Source organism: Nipponia nippon, unplaced genomic scaffold (genome assembly GCF_047370975.1).
Source record: "Nipponia nippon isolate SJK-2023a ecotype South Korea unplaced genomic scaffold, ASM4737097v1 scaffold_41, whole genome shotgun sequence".
NCBI classification, from domain to species: domain Eukaryota; kingdom Metazoa; phylum Chordata; class Aves; order Pelecaniformes; family Threskiornithidae; genus Nipponia; species Nipponia nippon.
Genome location: NW_028262360.1, coordinates 877,371 through 897,732, shown reverse-complemented (window position 1 = coordinate 897,732; position 20,362 = coordinate 877,371). Strand labels below are relative to the sequence as shown.

Genomic DNA, 20,362 nt, shown 5'->3' with positions numbered 1-20,362 from the left:
AATTGGGAGGTATTAATTTGGAGGGGCTATGGGCTATTAATTAAAGGAATTAATTGGGAGGTATTAATTAGATTAATTAGGGGGGCCATGGGGTAATTGGGGGTGTTAATTAGGGGCTATTAATTGGCTGTTAATTGGGGGTCTATTAGGAGCTATTAATTGGGGGCTGTTAAGTAGAGGAGTCTCTATTGGGGGCTATTAATTGGAGGCTGTTAATTAGGGGACTCTATTAGGGGCTATTAATTGGAAGCTGTTAATTAGGGGTCTATTAGGGACTTAATTGGGGGCTGTTAATTAGGGGGTCTATTAGGAGCTATTAATTGGGGGCTATTAATTGGGGGCTGTTAATTAGGGGGTCTATTAGGGACTATTAATTGGGGGCTGTTAATTAGGGGATCTATTAGGAGCTATTAACTGGGGCCTGTTAATTAGGGGGTCTCTATTAGGAGCTATTAATTGGGGGCTCTTAATTAGGGGGTCTATTAGGAGCTATTAACTGGGGCCTGTTAATTAGGGGGTCTCTATTATGAGCTATTAATTGGGGGCTGTTAATTAGGGGGTCTATTAGGGGCTATTAATTGGGGGCTGTTAATTAGGGGGTCTATTAGGGACTATTAATTGGGGGCTGTTAATTAGGGGATCTATTAGGGGCTATTAATTGGGAGCTGTTAATTAGGGGGTCTATTAGGGACTATTAATTGGGGGCTGTTAATTAGGGGATCTATTAGGAGCTATTAACTGGGGCCTGTTAATTAGGGGGTCTCTATTAGGAGCTATTAATTGGGGGCTCTTAATTAGGGGGTCTATTAGGAGCTATTAACTGGGGCCTGTTAATTAGGGGGTCTCTATTATGAGCTATTAATTGGGGGCTGTTAATTAGGGGGTCTATTAGGGGCTATTAATTGGGGGCTGTTAATTAGGGGGTCTATTAGGGACTATTAATTGGGGGCTGTTAATTAGGGGATCTATTAGGGGCTATTAATTGGGAGCTGTTAATTAGGGGGTCTATTAGGGACTATTAATTGGGGGCTGTTAATTAGGGGATCTATTAGGAGCTATTAACTGGGGCCTGTTAATTAGGGGGTCTCTATTAGGAGCTATTAATTGGGGGCTCTTAATTAGGGGGTCTATTAGGAGCTATTAACTGGGGCCTGTTAATTAGGGGGTCTCTATTATGAGCTATTAATTGGGGGCTGTTAATTAGGGGGTCTATTAGGGACTATTAATTGGGGGCTGTTAATTAGGGGATCTATTAGGGGCTATTAATTGGGGGCTGTTAATTAGGGGATCTATTAGGGGCTATTAATTGGGAGCTGTTAATTAGGGGGTCTATTAGGGACTATTAATTGGGGGCTGTTAATTAGGGGATCTATTAGGAGCTATTAACTGGGGCCTGTTAATTAGGGGGTCTCTATTAGGAGCTATTAATTGGGGGCTCTTAATTAGGGGGTCTATTAGGAGCTATTAACTGGGGCCTGTTAATTAGGGGGTCTCTATTATGAGCTATTAATTGGGGGCTGTTAATTAGGGGGTCTATTAGGGGCTATTAATTGGGGGCTGTTAATTAGGGGGTCTATTAGGGACTATTAATTGGGGGCTGTTAATTAGGGGATCTATTAGGGGCTATTAATTGGGAGCTGTTAATTAGGGGGTCTATTAGGGACTATTAATTGGGGGCTGTTAATTAGGGGATCTATTAGGAGCTATTAACTGGGGCCTGTTAATTAAGGGGTCTCTATTAGGAGCTATTAATTGGGGGCTCTTAATTAGGGGGTCTATTAGGAGCTATTAACTGGGGCCTGTTAATTAGGGGGTCTCTATTATGAGCTATTAATTGGGGGCTGTTAATTAGGGGGTCTATTAGGGGCTATTAATTGGGGGCTGTTAATTAGGGGGTCCCTATTAGGGGCTATTAATTGGGGGCTTTTAATTAGGGGGATTAATTAGGGAGGGGGATATGGGGTGTTAATGGGGCTCTGTCATCCGGGTGGGGAGGAGTGGCGGTATTTGGGGCAAATTGGGGGGATTTTGGTGTCACCCCGCCCTCAATGACGTCAGCGCCGTGGCCCCGCCCCCTCCATCCTACGTCATGAATGAGGCCACGGCGGGGGAGGGGGGGGAGGGGGGAGGTATCCGGGCGCTGCGCCCTGGCTGCGCCTCCCTAACGAGCTCGTCAGGCTCATTAGCAGCCCTGCCCTCCCCCCCCCCCCCGTGCCCTAATTACCCATCCCCCCCCTCCGAGGGCCCAGGCATCCGGGGACCCCCCCCCCCCCCCCGGAAGGAAACAAAACCACAAAACCCCACATATTTCCACCCAAAACCAAAGGTTTAATAGCGAGGGGATGTTCCTCCACCCCCGCCCCGATTTATCCCCTCCCCCGGACCCAAAAACCGCTCGATTCCCCCCAAAAAAAGAGGAGGGCGCACTGCTGGGGTGGGGGGAGGGCTCAGCAGGGGGAGGGGGCTGTTAGTAGGGGGAGCGGGAGGGGCTTCAAGATGGCTACCAAGATGGCCGCCCTGAGAATGGCAGTGTAAAATGGCTCCCGTGGGCGGGAGGGGCTTCAAGATGGCTACCAAGATGGCCGCCCTGAGAAGGGCGGGCAGAAGGGGCTTCAAGATGGCTACCAAGATGGCCGCCCTGAGAATGGCAGTGTAAAATGGCTGCCGTGGGCGGGAGGGGCTTCAAGATGGCTACCAAGATGGCCGCCCTGAGAATGGCAGTGTAAAATGGCTGCCGTGGGTGGGAGGGGGGGCTTCAAGATGGCTACCAAGATGGCTGCCCTGAGAATGGCAGTGTAAAATGGCTGCCGTGGGCGGGAGGGCCAAGATGGCTGCCGGGTAGATTGGAGTAGGGACCAAGATGGCCACTGACTCCACCACAGCTCAGGGTTGCCCGGGGAGGGGGGGCCAAGATGGCCGCCAGCCCCTTCTACAGGCAGCGGGATTCAAGATGGCGGGTCAAGATGGCCGCCAGGTCTGTCTACAGGCAGCGCGATTCAAGATGGCGGGCCAAGATGGCCGCCAGGCCCGTCTACAGGCAGCGCGATTCAAGATGGCGGGCCAAGATGGCCGCCAGGCCCGTCTACAGGCAGCGCGATTCAAGATGGCGGGCCAAGATGGCCGCCAGGCCCGTCTACAGGCAGCGCGATTCAAGATGGCGGGCCAAGATGGCCGCCAGGCCTGTCTACAGGCAGCGCGATTCAAGATGGCGGGCCAAGATGGCCGCCAGGCCCGTCTACAGGCAGCGGGATTCAAGATGGCGGGTCAAGATGGCCGCCAGGCCCGTCTACAGGCAGCGCGATTCAAGATGGCGGGCCAAGATGGCCGCCAGCCCCTTCCGCAGGCAGCGCGAGTCAAGATGGCCGCCAGGTTGCCGTGGCAATGTCATAATTCAAGATGGCCGCCAGGCCCAGTCACCATTAGCAACGTGGAGCCAAGATGGCTGCCAACAGCCGCCATCTTGGGCCGTGGGCGTGGCAACGGCAGCCATCTTGGTCTGCTCGGCCAATGGCGGCCTTGCTCTGCCACCACCTTGGCGGCCATCTTGGCTCTCATCTACGCAACGGCGGCCATCTTGGTCTGCTCAGCCAATAGCAGACTTGCTCTGCCACCACCTTGGCGGCCATCTTGGCCTCCAGCTAACGGCGGCCATCTTGATCCCAACTGACACTGAGCAACAGCCACCACGTTGCGTAGCCTGGCGGCCATCTTGCCCTCGAGTTACACGACCAATGGCGGCCATCTTGGCGAGCTGGCAGCCATCTTGATTCCAAATGACACACAACAGCGACCACCATGATGCCCAGGATGGCGGCCATCTTGCTCTTGATCTACACAACCGATGGCAGCCATCTTGATCTCAACCGACGCGCAACAGCAGCTCTCATGTGCCCTAGGATGGCGGCCATCTTGCTTTTGATCTACACTATGAATGGCGGCCATCTTGGTGGCCATCTTGACCCCAACCAATCCTCAACAGCAGCCGCCATGTTCCGTAGAATGGCAGCCATCTTGCTCTTGAGCTACGCTACCAATGGCAGCCATCTTGGCAGGCTGGTGGCCATCTTGATCCCACCACCGCTCAACAGCAGCCGCCATGACGCCTACAGAACCAACGGCAGCCATTACGATGCCAATCAGCACAGCAGCCATCTTGCTCTCGACCTATACAACCGATGTCAGCCATCTTGGAAGGCTGGCAGCCATCTTAAGCCCAAGCAACGCTCAACAGCAGCCACCCTGCCACGTAGCATGGCAGCCATCTTGCTCTCGACCTAGACAACCAATGGCAGCCACCCTGGCAGCCATCTTGATCTCAACCACCGCTCGACAACAGCCACCCTGTTGCGGGGCGGCCATCTTGCTCCTTATCCACACAACCAACAGCGGCCATCTTGTTCGCTATCTATACAACCAATGGCAGCCATCTTGATCTCAACAACAGCCACCCTGTTGCGGGGCGGCCATCTTGCTCCTTATCAACACAACCAACAGCGGCCATCTTGTTCGCTATCTATACAACCAATGGCAGCCATCTTGATCTCAACCACCGCTCGACAACAGCCACCCTGTTGCGTAGCACGGCAGCCATCTTGCTCCTTATCCACACAACCAACAGCGGCCATCTTGTTCGCTATCTATACAACCAATGGCAGCCATCTTGATCTCAACAACAGCCACCCTGTTGCGGGGCGGCCATCTTGCTCCTTATCCACACAACCAACAGCGGCCATCTTGACAGGCAGCCATCTTGGCCTCCCCCTACATCACCCAACCTACCTACAAAACCCCAAAAGACACCTAAAAAAAAAAAAAAAAACCCAAAACAAACCAAAACCGCACTTGGCTGCCACCAGTGAGCCCCGAATCGGCGCTCCTAAGCAAAGGACGGGCAAATTTTGGGGCAAAACCATGGGTGTTTGGGGGTGAAGGGGGGGAGGGGAGAAGCCAGGGGCCTACCGCACCGTTTAATATATATATAATATAAAAAATATCTATGTACATTTATTATTCTTATATTAGGAGCATCTGGAGGGGTGGAAGGGGGAGGGATTAGACCCGACTCAAGGGGCGAAGGCGGTGTGGGGATATTGGGGGGGCTATGGGGGAGGGGGTGGAGGGGGTGGGGGGTGGGGGGGTCATTCGCGATTGATGCGGAGGCGGAAGGCGACGCGGCCGGCGAACTTGTCGCGCTCGTCGTCGGCGCGGAGGCCGGCGGCGTTGAGCCGGCACTCGACGTGGTGCTCGACGTTGGCCGTGGCGTTGGCGAACAGCACCGCCACCACCGGCTGCGTGTAGTTCACCTGCGGCGAAGGGACCCAAGCGTCCGGGTGTAGCCCACCCCCACCCCCCCCCCCGTCCAGGGGTGACCCTAACATCTGGGCACCCCACCCAAGGGACCCCCAATTCCCACCCCAGCGGTCTGGGGGACCCAGGTGTTCCCCCACCCCCAGGCATTTGGGGGTTCCCCACCCCTCCCCCGTCCAAAGGGGATCCAGGGACCCCCCCCCCCAACCCCCCTGGGGGGGGGATCCAGGTGTTTGGGACCCCCACCCCCCCACCCCACCCCACCCGGGGGGGGTCCCCGACTCACGTGGACCCTCTTGCCGTAGTAGGGGAAGTACATGAGGTCGATGGAGCCGTTGGGGGGGAAGAGCTGGAGGGGGCCCAGGAGGGCGGCGTCCTCCTCCCGCGGGGGGGGGGGGACACGGGGACATGGGTGTCCCCACCTGCCCCGTATCTGGGGGGGACAACTGCCCCCCACCCCCCCCCCAAATACTCCCTACATCCCCCCATACCTCCCCCCCCCTAAGAACCACCCCCCCCCCAGTACCCCCCGGGACCCCCAAATACCCCCCAGCCCCCCCATATACCCCCCCAAGGACCCCTCCTTAAATACCCCCCAAATATTCCTCCCCCCATATTGCCCCCTATACCCCACCCCCCCAAATACCACCCCAGGACCCCCCCAACCCCAGATACCCCCCCAGCCCCCCCAAATACCCCCACCCCCTAACACCCCCCCCCAGGGGACCCCAAGACACCCCTCACCAGGGACACCCCCCCCAATACCCCCCCCGGACCCCCCAAACACAGGGACCCCCCAATACCCCCCGGGTACCCCCAAATACCCCCGGGTACCCCCAAATACCCCCCAATACCCCCCGGGTACCCCCAAATACCCCCGGGTACCCCCAAATACCCCCCAATACCCCCTTGGTGCCCCCCACCCCCGCCCAGGACCCCCATATTCCCCCCTATCCTCCCCAGTGTCCCCCTCCCAGTGCCCCCAGTTTGGCCCAGTGCCCCCACCAGTCCCCTTACGCTGGCGGCCGTCTGTCCCTGCACCCCGCGGCCGGAAAGAGAGAGAACGTCAACGGCACGGGGACGTGGGGACGTGGGGCAGGGACACTGGGGACATTGGGGACACGGCCTGGGGAGAGCGGGGACACAGGACAAGGACACTGGGGACATGGCCTGGGGACACTGGGGACAGCGGGGACACTGGGGACAGGGACATTGGGGACAGCGGGGACACAGGATGGGGACACTGGGGACAGCGGGGACATTGGGGACACGGCCTGGGGACAGCGGGGACACAGGATGGGGACACTGGGGCCATGGCCTGGGGACACTGGGGACAGCGGGGACACAGGACGGGGACACTGGGGCCATGGCCTGGGGACACTGGGGACAGCGGGGACACTGGGGACAGGGACATTGGGGACAGCGGGGACACAGGATGGGGACACTGGGGACAGCGGGGACATTGGGGACACGGCCTGGGGACACTGGGGACAGCAGGGATACAGGACGGGGACACTGGGGCCATGGCCTGGGGACACTGGGGACAGTGGGGACATGGCCTGGGGACACTGGGGACAGCAGGGACACTGGGGACAGGGACATTGGGGACAGCGGGGACACAGGATGGGGACACTGGGGACAGCGGGGACATTGGGGACACAGCCTGGGGACAGCGGGGACACAGGATGGGGACATTGGGGACAGCGGGGACATTGGGGACATGGCCTGGGGACACTGGGGACAGCGGGGACACAGGACGGGGACACTGGGGCCATGGCCTGGGGACACTGGGGACAGCAGGGACACAGGACGGGGACATTGGGGACACTGGGGACATTGGGGACACGGCCGGGGGACGCGGGGGGGCCCCAGCGGGATTTTGGGGTGAAAGCCGCAGGTTTTGGGGTGAACCTAAGCGATTTTGGGGTGACACCAGCCGATTTTGGGGTGAACCTAAGCGGTTTTGGGGCCCCCAGGGGGATTTTGGGGTGAAAGCCGCAGGTTTTGGGGTGAATCTAAGCAATTTTGGGGTGAAACCAGCTGATTTTAGGGTGAACCTAAGCGATTTTGGGGTGAAATGAGCTGATTTTGGGGTGAACCTAAGCGATTTTGGGGCTCCCAGGGGGATTTTTGGGGTGAAATGAGCAGATTTTGGGGTGAACCTAAGCGGTTTTGGGGTGAAAGCAGCGGGATTTTGGGGTGAAATGAGCAGATTTTGGGGTGAACCTAAGCGATTTTGGGGCTCCCAGCGGGATTTTGGGGTGACATGAGCAGATTTTGGGGTGAATCTAAGCGATTTTGGGGTGAAACGAGCAGGTTTTGGGGTGAATCTAAGCAATTTTGGGGCCCCCAGCAGGATTTTGGGGTGAATCTAAGCGATTTTGGGGTGAAACCAGCCGATTTTGGGGTGAATCTAAGCGATTTTGGGGTAAAACCAGCTGATTTTGGGGTGAACCTAAGCGATTTTGGGGTGAACCTAAGCGATTTTGGGGTGACACCAGCCGGTTTTGGGGTGACACCAGCCGGTTTTGGGGTGCAGCCCCCCCTCCCCCCTTACCGGGCTGCCCTTCGTCCGGGGCCGCTGGGGAGAGACAAGAGAAAGTGGGGGGGGGACGTTGGGGACATTTGGGGACACCGATGTGAGGGGGGGGGGGACACACCCCCAGGGGGACATGGGGGACACGGAGGGCAGTGCCCCCCACTGACGGGGACACCGGGGGGACACTGGGGGGACACTGGGGGGGACACTGGGGACACAGATGGGGACACTGGAGGTGACTGGGGGACATGGGGGTGACACTGGGAGACACTGGGGACACAGATGGGGACATGAGGGGACACAGGGGACACTGGAGGTGACACAGGGGGACACTGGGGGTGACTGGGGGACATGGGGGTGACACTGGGGGACACTGGGGGTGACACTGGGGGACACTGGGGGTGACACAGGGGGACACTGGAGGTGATACTGGGGGTGACACTGGGGGACACTGGGGGTGACACTGGGGGTGACACTGGGGGACATGGAGGTGATACTGGGGGACACTGAGGACACTGGGGTGACACAGGGGGACACTGGAGATGACAGGGGACACTGGGGGTGGCACTGGGGACACTGGGGGACACTGGAGGTGGCACTGGAGGTGACGGGGACACTGGGGACACTGGAGATGACACAAGGGGACACTGGAGGTGACACAGGGGGTGACACTGGGGGACACTGGGGACACTGGGGTGACACAGGGGGACACTGGGGGGGACACATGGGGGGACACTGGAGATGACAGGGGACAGTGGGGGTGGCACTGGGGACACTGGGGGACACTGGGGATGGCACTGGAGGTGACAGGGGGACACTGGGGACACTGGAGATGACACAAGGGGACACTGGAGGTGACACAGGGGGTGACACTGGGGGACATGGAGGTGATACTGGGGGACACTGGGGACACTGGGGTGACACTGGGGGGGACACATGGGGGGACACTGGAGATGACAGGGGACACTGGGGGTGGCACTGGGGACACTGGGGGACACTGGAGGTGGCACTGGAGGTGACAGGGGGACACTGGGGACACTGGAGATGACACAAGGGGACACTGGAGGTGACACAGGGGGTGACACTGGGGGACACTGGGGACACTGGGGTGACACAGGGGGACACTGGGGGGGACACATGGGGGGACACTGGAGATGACAGGGGACACTGGGGGTGGCACTGGGGACACTGGGGGACACTGGAGGTGGCACTGGAGGTGACAGGGGGACACTGGGGACACTGGAGATGACACAAGGGGACACTGGAGGTGACACAGGGGGTGACACTGGGGGACACTGGGGACACTGGGGTGACACAGGGGGACACTGGGGGGGACACATGGGGGGACACTGGAGATGACAGGGGACACTGGGGGTGGCACTGGGGGACACTGGAGGTGGCACTGGAGGTGACAGGGGGACACTGGGGACACTGGAGATGACACAAGGGGACACTGGGGGTGACACAGGGGGACATTAGGGGTGGCACTGGGGACACTGGGGACACTGGGGGGACGCGGGTGTCACCTTCGCGGCGCAGACCACGTTGATGCTCTTGTTCCTCCCCGGGAAGAAGTTAATGACCTGCGGGAGGCGAAGGGTTAATGGCGCCTCCCAGTACATCCCAGTATGGCCCAGTCCGGCCCAGTGCAAAGCCAGGCAAGGCAATAAGCAACACCCTGGGGCCTCCCAGTATCCCCAGTCAATCCCAGCGCCTCCCAGTATGATGCACTGCAGACCAGCACATGGCAATGCATTGCAGCAGGCACCGTCCCAGTGCACACCAGTGCCTCCCAGTACAGCCCAGTATATCCAGTGCAAAGCAAGGCACTGCAATAAGCAACACCCTGGGGCCTCCCAGTATCCCCAGTCAATCCCAGCGCCTCCCAGTATGATGCACTGCAGACCAGTGCATGGCAATGCACTGCAGCAGGCACCGTCCCAGTGCACACCAGTGCCTCCCAGTACAGCCCAGTATACCCAGTGCAAAGCAAGGCACTGCAATAAGCAACACCCTGGGGCCTCCCAGTATCCCCAGTCAATCCCAGCGCCTCCCAGTATGATGCACTGCAGACCAGCGCATGGCAATGCACTGCAGCAGGCACCGTCCCAGTGCACACCAGTGCCTCCCAGTACAGCCCAGTATACCCAGTGCAAAGCAAGGCACTGCAATAAGCAACACCCTGGGGCCTCCCAGTATCCCCAGTCAATCCCAGCGCCTCCCAGTATGATGCACTGCAGACCAGCGCATGGCAATGCATTGCAGCAGGCACCGTCCCAGTGCACACCAGTGCCTCCCAGTACAGCCCAGTATACCCAGTGCAAAGCAAGGCACTGCAATAAGCAACACCCTGGGGCCTCCCAGTATCCCCAGTCAATCCCAGTGCCTCCCAGTATGATGCACTGCAGACCAGCGCATGGCAATGCATTGCAGCAGGCACCGTCCCAGTGCACACCAGTGCCTCCCAGTACAGCCCAGTATACCCAGTGCAAAGCAAGGCACTGCAATAAGCAACACCCTGGGGCCTCCCAGTATCCCCAGTCAATCCCAGCGCCTCCCAGTATGATGCACTGCAGACCAGGGCATGGCAATGCACTGCAGCAGGCACCGTCCCAGTGCACACCAGTGCCTCCCAGTACAGCCCAGTATGGCCCAGTACCATTCAAGGCACTGCCATAAGCAACACAATGGGGCCTCCCAGGCACCGTCCCAGTGCAATCCCAGCGCCTCCCAGTATGATGCACTGCAGACCAGGGCATGGCAATGCACTGCAGCAGGCACCGTCCCAGTGCACACCAGTGCCTCCCAGTACAGCCCAGTATATCCAGTGCAAAGCCAGGCACTGCAATAAGCAACACCCAGTCCTCCCAGTGCCTCCCAGTGCCCCCAGCTCACCCGGTTGACCTTCAGGAGGACGCAGGGCTCGCCCGCGCCGTAGCCGTAGTCGTCAGCGGGCGCCAGCCCGGCGCAGGGCCCCAGTGCTTCCCAGTGCCTCCCAGCGCCTCCCAGTATGATGCACTGCAGACCAGTGCATGGCAATGCATTGCAGCAGGCACCGTCCCAGTGCACACCAGTGCCTCCCAGTACAGCCCAGTATACCCAGTGCAAAGCCAGGCACTGCAATAGCCCCTCTCCTGGGGCCTCCCAGCGCCTCCCAGTCCAATTCAATGTCACATTACAATGCAATGTGTTCCGATAGTCCCTCTCCCAGTGCTCCCAGTGCCTCCCAGTGCCCCCAGCTCACCCGGTTGACCTTCAGGAGGACGCAGGGCTCGCCCGCGCCGTAGCCGTAGTCGTCAGCGGGCGCCAGCCCGGCGCAGGGCCCCAGTGCTTCCCAGTGCCTCCCAGTGCCTCCCAGTATGATGCACTGCAGACCAGCCCATGGCAATGAATTGCAGCAGGCACTGTCCCAGTGCACACCAGTGCCTCCCAGTACAGCCCAGTATGGCCCAGTACCATTCAATGCATTGCCAAGCACCACAATGCACTGCACCAGGCACCGTCCCAGTGCTCCCAGTGCCTCCCAGTACCATTCAACGTAACATTACAATGCAATGCGTTGCAACAGCCCCTCTCCCAGTGCCTCCCAGCGCCTCCCAGTCCAATTCAACGTCACATTACAATGCAATGTGTTCCAATAGTCCCTCTCCCAGTGCTCCCAGTGCCTCCCAGTGCCCCCAGCTCACCCGGTTGACCTTCAGGAGGACGCAGGGCTCGCCCGCGCCGTAGCCGTAGTCGTCAGCGGGCGCCAGCCCGGCGCAGGGCCCCAGTGCTTCCCAGTGCCTCCCAGCGCCTCCCAGTACCACTCAATGCATTGCCAAGCACCACAAGGCGTTGCACCAGGCTCTGTCCCAGTGCTCCCAGTGCCTCCCAGTACCATTCAATGCATTGCCAAGCACCACAAGGCGTTGCATCAGGCTCTGTCCCAGTGCTCCCAGTGCCTCCCAGTACCATTCAACGTAACATTACAATGCAATGCGTTGCAATAGCCCCTCTCCCAGTGCCTCCCAGCGCCTCCCAGTCCAATTCAATGTCACATTACAATGCAATGTGTTCCGATAGTCCCTCTCCCAGTGCTCCCAGTGCCTCCCAGTGCCCCCAGCTCACCCGGTTGACCTTCAGGAGGACGCAGGGCTGGCCGGCGCCATAGCCGTAGTCGTCAGCGGGTGCCAGCCCGGCGCAGGGCCCCAGTGCTTCCCAGTGCTTCCCAGTGCCTCCCAGTACCACTCAATGCATTGCCAAGCACCACAAGGCGTTGCACCAGGCTCTGTCCCAGTGCTCCCAGTGCCTCCCAGTACCATTCAACGTAACATTACAATGCAATGCGTTGCAACAGCCCCTCTCCCAGTGCCTCCCAGCGCCTCCCAGTCCAATTCAACGTCACATTACAATGCAATGTGTTCCAATAGTCCCTCTCCCAGTGCTCCCAGTGCCTCCCAGTGCCCCCAGCTCACCCGGTTGACCTTCAGGAGGACGCAGGGCTGGCCGGCGCCGTAGCCGTAGTCGTCAGCGGGCGCCAGCCCGGCGCAGGGCCCCAGCAGGGAGCGGTTGAAGCGACAGGCGCGTTTGGGGTAGTTGGGGACGCTGTCGTCCGGCTGCTCGTTGTAGCGGCCGGGGACGCAGGCGGCGTTGCGGGCGGCCTGCACGCTGTCGTTGTACGCTGCGCCCAGCACCCGCTCGCACCGGTACCGGCACCAGTGCCCCCCGGTGCCCACCCAGTAGGGACTGGGGCCCGCCCAGTGCCTCCCAGTCCACGCCGCGGCAGCCCAGTATGGATTAGGACCCTCCCAGTATACACTAGGGCCCTCCCAGTGGCTGCCAGTGTGGACTAGGGTCCTCCCAGTGCCACCCAGGGTCTCCCAGTATGGACCGGGGCCCACCCAGTGCCTCCCAGTGCCACCCAGGGACCTCCCAGTAGGGACTAGGGCCCGCCCAGTGTCTCCCAGTCCACCCTGGGGCAGCCCAGTATGGATTAGGACCCTCCCAGTATACACTAGGGCCCTCCCAGTGGCTGCCAGTGTGGACTAGGGTCCTCCCAGTGCCACCCAGGGTCTCCCAGTATGGACCGGGGCCCACCCAGTGCCTCCCAGTGCCACCCAGGGACCTCCCAGTAGGGACTAGGGCCCGCCCAGTGTCTCCCAGTCCACCCTGGGGCAGCCCAGTATGGATTAGGACCCTCCCAGTATACACTAGGGCCCTCCCAGTGGCTGCCAGTGTGGACTAGGGTCCTCCCAGTGCCACCCAGGGTCTCCCAGTATGGACCGGGGCCCACCCAGTGCCTCCCAGTGCCACCCAGGGACCTCCCAGTAGGGACTAGGGCCCGCCCAGTGTCTCCCAGTCCACCCTGGGGCAGCCCAGTATGGATTAGGACCCTCCCAGTATACACTAGGGCCCTCCCAGTGGCTGCCAGTGTGGACTAGGGTCCTCCCAGTGCCACCCAGGGTCTCCCAGTATGGACCGGGGCCCACCCAGTGCCTCCCAGTGCCACCCAGGGACCTCCCAGTAGGGACTAGGGCCCGCCCAGTGTCTCCCAGTCCACCCTGGGGCAGCCCAGTATGGATTAGGACCCTCCCAGTATACACTAGGGCCCTCCCAGTGGCTGCCAGTGTGGACTAGGGTCCTCCCAGTGCCACCCAGGGTCTCCTAGTATGGACCGGGGACCACCCAGTGCCTCCCAGTGCCACCCAGGGACCTCCCAGAAGGGACTAGGGCCCGCCCAGTGCCTCCCAGTCCACCCTGGGGCAGCCCAGTATGGATTAGGACCCTCCCAGTATACACTAGGGCCTTCCCAGTGGCTGCCAGTGTGGACTAGGGTCCTCCCAGTGCCACCCAGGGACCTCCCAGTAGGGACTAGGGCCCGCCCAGTGTCTCCCAGTCCACCCCGGGGCAGCTCAGTATGGATTAGGACCCTCCCAGTATGGACTAGGGCCCTCCCAGTGCCTCCCAGTATAGACTAGGACCATCCCAGTACCACCCAGGGGCCACCCACTAGGGACTAGAGCCCTCCCAGTGCTGCCCAGTGCCTCCCAGTGTGTATTTGGGTCCTCCCAGTATGGACCAGGACCCTCCCAGTGCCTCCCAGTATGGACTAGGGCCCACCCAGTGCCTCCCAGTATGGACTAGGGTCCTCCCTGTCTTTCCCAGTATGGGCTAGTACCCTCCCAGTGACACTCAGTATGGACTAGGGCCATCCCAGTATGGATCAGGGCACTCCCAATGCTGCCCAGTGCTTCCCAGTATGGAGTAGGGCCCTCCCAGTGCCTCCCAGTATGGACTAGGGCCATTCCAGGGCCATTCAGTACGGACTGGGGCCATCCCAGCATGGATTAGGGCACTCCCAGTGCTGCCCAATGCCTCCCAGTATGGACTAGGGCCCTCCCAGTATGGACTAGGGCCCTCCCAGTGCCTCCCAGTATGGACTAGGGCCATCCCAGTGCTTCCCAGTCCGGACTAAGGCCATCCCAGTGCCACCCAGTATGGACTAGGGTCATCCCAGTATGGATTAGGGCACTCCCAGTGCTGCCCAATGCCTCCCAGTATGGACTAGGGCCCTCCTAGTATGGACTAGGGCCCTCCCAGTGCCTCCCAGTATGGGCTAGGGCCCGCCCAGTACCTCCCAGTATGGACTAGGGCCCTCCCAGTATGGATTAGGGTACTCCCAGTGCTGCCCAATGTCTCCCAGTATGGACTAGGGCCATCCCAGCATGGATTAGGGCACTCCCAGTGCTGCCCAATGCCTCCCAGTATGGACTAGGGCCCTCCCAGTATGGACTAGAGCTATCCCAGTGCCTCCCAGTATGGACTAGGGCCATCCCAGTGCCTCCCAGTATGGACTAGGGCCATCCCAGTATGGATTAGGGCACTCCCAGTGCTGCCCAATGTCTCCCAGTATGGACTAGGGCCCTCCCAGTGCCTCCTAGTATGGACTAGAGCCCTCCCAGTGCTGCCCAATGCCTCCCAGTATGTACTAGGGCCCTACCAGTGCTGCCCAATGCCTCCCAGTATGGACTAGGGCCCTCCCAGTGCCTCCCAGTATGGACTAGAGCCCTCCCAGCATGGATTAGGGCAGTCCCAGTATGGATTAGGGCACTCCCAGTATGGACTAGGGCCCTCCCAGTGCCTCCCAGTATGGACTAGAGCCCTCCCAGTGCCTCCTAGTCCATTCCAGCACCCACTCAGCCTCTCCCAGCACCCTCTGGTCCCCTCCCAGTGCCCTCCAGTCCCCTTCCAGGTCCCTCCCAGTTTGCCCCAGTAACCCCTCCCAGTATACTCACGCTCGAGGAACTGGTGGAGGGCGCGGACGTAGTGACGCCAGGTGTGGCTCTGGGTGACGTTGAAGGTGACGTCCAGCCCCTCGGCGCGCGGGCGGATCATCATCCCTGCGCACCAGGACGCGCCTCGCACGAGGGCCTCGCACGAGGGCCGGGCCTCGCACGAGGGGCGCACGGCGGGGGGGAGGGGCCTCGCACGAGGGCCGGGCCTCGCACGAGGGGCGCACGGCGGGGGGGAGGGGCCTCGCACGAGGGCCGGGGGGCGCACGGCGGGGGGGAGGGGCCTCGCACGAGGGGGCTCGCACGAGGGGCGCACGCTGCTTGGGCGCCCGTCGCACGAGCGGGCGGCGGGCGCGCGAGAAGCCCCGCGGGAAGATGGCGGGCGGGCAACGAGGAGCGCGCGCGTCGCCGGCGTCGCGCTGGGCTGGCGCGCCTCGTGCGACACGACAGCGGGCCCTCGTGCAAGCCCTCGTGCGAGGGGGCGTTGGGGGCCGCCCCTTTACACGCTCTCCCTCGTGCAACGCCCCCCAGCGCAAGGCTCTGCGCAAAGACCCTCGTGCGAGGGACCCCTCGTGCAAACCCTCGTGCGAGCCCTCGTGCAAGGGACCCCTCGTGCAAACCCCCGTGCAAGGCCCGGCGCACTCCAGGGGTGATGGGGCCGCCCATTTTACCCCCACCCCTTCACCCCCACCCCCCACCCCCAGGTCCCTCGTGCGAGGGACCCCTCGCGGGATCCCCACGTGCAAACCCTCGTGCGAGCCCTCGTGCAAGGGACTCCTCGTGCACGGGACCCCTCGTGCAAGGCCCAGCGCACTCCAGGGGTGATGGAGCCGCCCATTTTACCCCCACCCCTTCACCCCCACCCCCAGGTCCCTCGTGCGAGGGACCCCTCGCGGGACCCCCACGTGCAAACCCTCGTGCGAGCCCTCGTGCAAGGGACCCCTCGTGCACGGGACCCCTCGTGCAAGGCCCAGCGCACTCCAGGGGTGATGGGGCCGCCCATTTTACCCCCACCCCTTCACCCCCACCCCCCACCCCTCGTGCAAGGGACCCCTCGCGGGACCCCCACGTGCAAACCCTCGTGCGAGCCCTCGTGCAAGGGACCCCTCGTGCACGGGACCCCTCGTGCAAGGCCCAGCGCACTCCAGGGGTGATGGGGCCGCCCATTTTACCCCCACCCCTTCACCCCCACCCCCAGGTCCCTCGTGCGAGGGACCCCTCGCGGGACCCCCACGTGCAAACCCTCGTGCGAGCCCTCGTGCAAGGGACCCCTCGTGCACGGGACCCCTCGTGCAAGGCCCAGCGCACTCCAGGGGTGATGGGGCCGCCCATTTTACCCCCACCCCAGGTCCCTCGTGCGAGGGACCCCTCGCGGGACCCCCACGTGCGAGCCCTCGTGCGAGCCCTCGTGCGCACCGGGGGTGGCGAGCCGATCCTGGTACTTGGGGACGTGGGGGTCGACGCTCTGCAGCAGCACCCACATGGTGAGAGCAAAGAGCCCGGCCAGGAACCCGTAAAACACCAGGTAGAAGAGCAGGATCAGGCCTGGGGGGGGTAAAAAGGGGTTAATTACCCCCCCTAATTGCCCCCCCCGGGGGTAAATACCCCCCCCGGGGTCAAAGACCCCCCCAAACTGCCCCCCCCCGGGGTCAAACACCCCTAAAATTGTCCATATCCCCCCAAAATAAAGCCCTTTAGAAGAGCAGGATTGGACCCTGGGGGGTAATAAGGGGTTAATTACCCCCCTAATTGCCCCCCCCCGGGGGTAAATACCCCCCGGGGTCAAAGACCCCCCAAACTGCCCCCCCCGGGGTCAAACACCCCTAAAATTGTCCATATCCCCCCAAAATAAAGCCCTTTAGAAGAGCAGGATTGGACCCTGGGGGGTAATAAGGGGTTAATTACCCCCCCTAATTGCCCCCCCCGGGGGTAAATACCCCCCCCGGGGTCAGATACCCCCCAAACTGCCCTGAACCCTCTCAATGCCCCCCCAAAAGCCCCCCGCGAGCCCTAAAGACCCCCCAAAAGTGCCCCGATGACATTAAATACCCCCAAAACTGCCCCGACCCCCCCCAAATCTGCCCCAGAGCCCCCAAATACCCCTGAAATTGCCCCAATCACATCAAATACCCCCCCAAAAGAACAAACACCCCTAAAACGTCCCCCCCACCTCCCCATATCCCCCCAAATCCCCCCGAGCCCCCCAAAACACCCCCCAAATCCCCCCAAACCCCCCAAATCCCCCCTGAGCCCCCCAAATCCCCCTCCAGACCTAAATCCCCCCTCAGCCCCCAAATCCCTCTCTGGGCCCCCCCAAATCCCCCCAGACCCCTAAATCCCCCCGAGCCCCCCAAATCCCCCCCAGACCCCCCAAATCGCCCCCCAGAGCTAAATCCCCCCCGAGCCCCCAAATCCCCCCTGGGCCCCCCAAATCCCCCCAGACCCCTAAATCGCCCCCCAGACCCCCCAAATCCCCCCCCGAGCCCCCAAATCCCCCCTGGGCCCCCCAAATCCCCCCAGACCCCTAAATCCCCCCTGAGCGCCCCCAATTCCCCCCAGACCCCCAAATCGCCCCCCCGAGCCCCCAAATCCCCCCCGACCCCTAAATCGCCCCCCAGACCCCCCAAATCCCCCCAGAGCCCCCAAATCCCCCCCCAGACCTAAATCCCCCCCGAGCCCCCAAATCCCCCCCTGGGCCCCCCCAAATCCCCCCAGACCCCTAAATCCCCCCTGAGCCCCCCAATTCCCCCCAGACCCCCAAATCGCCCCCCGAGCCCCCAAATCCCCCCAGACCCCTAAATCGCCCCCCAGAGCCCCCAAATCCCCCCAGACCTAAATCCCCCCCGAGCCCCCAAATCCCCCCCAGACCTAAATCCCCCCCCAGACCCCCCAAATCCCCCCTGGGCCCCCCAAATCCCCCCAGACCCCTAAATCGCCCCCAGACCCCCCAAATCCCCCCTGGGCCCCCCCAAATCCCCCCCAGACCTAAATCCCCCCCCCCCCGAGCCCCCCCAAATCCCCCCCGAGCCATCTGTCCCTGCTAAGAAGGGGGGTCCCCATGTCGGGGGGGGGGGGTCCTCCCCCATCTGTCTGTAAATTGGGGGGGGTGGTGTCTTTGGGGATGGGGGGGGGGTCCATCTGGTCACCCCCTCCCCCCCCAGGGGGGGGGGGTCCCCGTCTCCCCCATCCCCCCCCCCCCGACCGTGACCTACTTTTGCAGCCACAGCGCGACAGATGGGGGGGGGGGGCACAACCCACCCCCTTCCCCCCCCACCCAGACTCCCCCCCTCTCCCAGGACCCCCAAACTTCCCCACCCCATTGCACCCATATGGGACACCCCCCCCCCCCAAAAAAAAGCAGCTTTAAAAGTGGGGGGGGGTCCCCAATTGCAACGCAATGGGGGGGTCCCTATGCACACACCCCCCCCAAGTTGCACCCATATGGGGGGGAGGGGCCTCATTAAATTCTCCTTGGGGGGGGGTATTGCACCCATATTGGGGGGTCCCGCACCCAAACGGGAGGGGGGGGTCCCTATGGAACCCCCCCCAATTGCACCTATGGGGGGGGGGGGGCCTATGGAATCCCCTCCCTATTGGGGGGCCCTATATAAGCCCCCCCCCCCCATTGCATCCGGGGGGGGGGGGGTGTTTCCCTACGCACCCCCCCCAACTCCATGGCACCCATATGGGGGGTCCCTATGCCACCCCTTCCCCTTGCACCTCTATGAGGGGGTCCCACCCCCCCCATTACATCCATATGGGGGGGGGGACCCTGATTGACACCCCCCAAAATGGGGGACCCCCCCCCCAAGTGCACCCCTATAGGGGGGTGCTCTGCAACCTCCCCCTGCACCCCCCAATTGGGGGGGGGGGTCCCTATGCAACCTCCCCACCGCACCCCCAGGCTGCTTCCCCCCATTGCACCCCCAAAATTGGGGGAGGGGGGGACACGGACGACGACACCCCCCCAAACTTACCCCAACTGGTACCAGTTCTGCCCAGGAACTGGCGGCTCCGGGGGTCCCAGACGAACGCCCGCCACTCGGCCAACCTCTGCCCGCAGGTTCGCTTCTCCTTGTCCCGAGCCATGTGGGGGGGTTCCGCCGTGACACCCCCTCCCCCCCCCCCCCTACAACCACCACCACCACCACCACCACCACCAACCACCCCCGCTGCTCCCGGTGTCGCTCCCGGTGTCGCTCCCGGTGTCGCTCCCGGTGTCGCTCCGCACCCGGGATTCGAACCCGCGACTCCCCGCTGCCGCCGCCGCGCTTCCTTATCAACCCTCGGAGCTCCGCCCCCTGGGGGACGAGCCACGCCCCCTAAAGGCACTTCGCCACGCCCCCTTATGCTAATAACGCGTTCTAAAGCCCCTCAAGCCACGCCCCCCGCGCCACGCCACCCCCCCAATGAACAGAACGTTAATTCTCCCTCGCCCCGCCCCTATGCTAATGAGGGGGCGGGGCGTCCAGCGGCTGTTCCCACCGTCCCCCATTGAGAGATTTGGGGGGGTTGGGGGGGTTCTTAAAGGGCCCGCGCAGAGGGGGATGCTGGAAGGACACTGGGGGATACTGGGAGTATTAGGGGAGGTAACTGGGAGCACTGGGGGGGGGGGGTTGGAGTCTTGGGGGATAACTGGGAGTCCTCGAGGGAGGTTACTGGGAGCCTCGGGGGATAACTGGGAACGTGGTGTGGGGTAAACTGGGAGCACTGGGGTGTTACTGGGAGCCTTAGGGAGGCACTGGGGAGGGTTACTGGGAGCACTAGGGGGTTACTGCGGGATAACTGGGAGCCTTGGAGGGGTACTGGGAGCACTGGGGGGGGTTACTGGGAGCCTTGGGGGGTAACTAGGAGCACTGGGGTGATACTGGGGGGTTACTGGGAGCCCTGGGGGGTTACAGAAGGCACTGGGGAGGGTTACTGGGGGCACTAGGGGGTTACTGGGGGATAACTGGGAGCCTTGGAGGAGTACTGGGAGCACTGGGCGGGTTACTGGGAGCCTTGGAGAATAACTGGGAACTCGGTGTAGGGTAACTGGGAGCATGGGAGGGTTACTGGGAGCCCTGGGGGGTTACTGGGAGCACTAGGGGGTTACTGGGGGATAACTGGGAGCCCTAGAGGGTTACTGGGAGCACCGAGGGGGGTTACTGGGAGATGACTGGGAGCCCTGAAGGGTAACTGGCAGCACTGGGGGGTTACTGGGAGATAACTGGGAGCCCTGAAGGGTAACTGGCAGCACTGGGGG

General features: G+C 61.8%; 1 protein-coding gene across 4 annotated transcripts; it reads right to left on the bottom strand.

The window, feature by feature from the left end:
- Positions 1-5,119: 5,119 nt before the first annotated feature.
- Positions 5,120-19,279, bottom strand: ATP1B2 (ATPase Na+/K+ transporting subunit beta 2). 4 transcript variants are annotated; one of them, XM_087777857.1, is made up of 9 exons: positions 19,095-19,279; positions 16,534-16,662; positions 15,121-15,225; positions 12,301-12,506; positions 9,373-9,429; positions 7,865-7,888; positions 6,325-6,342; positions 5,594-5,692; positions 5,120-5,303 (listed from the first exon to the last, which is right to left on the bottom strand). In XM_087777857.1, exons 1-9 carry the CDS (start codon positions 19,204-19,206, stop codon positions 5,139-5,141), a joined length of 915 nt encoding a protein of 304 aa, XP_087633983.1. In that variant the 5' UTR covers positions 19,207-19,279; the 3' UTR covers positions 5,120-5,138. The 4 variants fall into 4 exon arrangements, with proteins under 4 accessions (XP_087633983.1, XP_087633984.1, XP_087633986.1 ...); XM_087777858.1 differs by lacking the exon at positions 7,865-7,888 and having other exon boundaries at positions 19,095-19,277; XM_087777860.1 differs by lacking the exons at positions 6,325-6,342; positions 7,865-7,888 and having other exon boundaries at positions 5,594-5,656; positions 19,095-19,275.
- Positions 19,280-20,362: the final 1,083 nt, after the last annotated feature.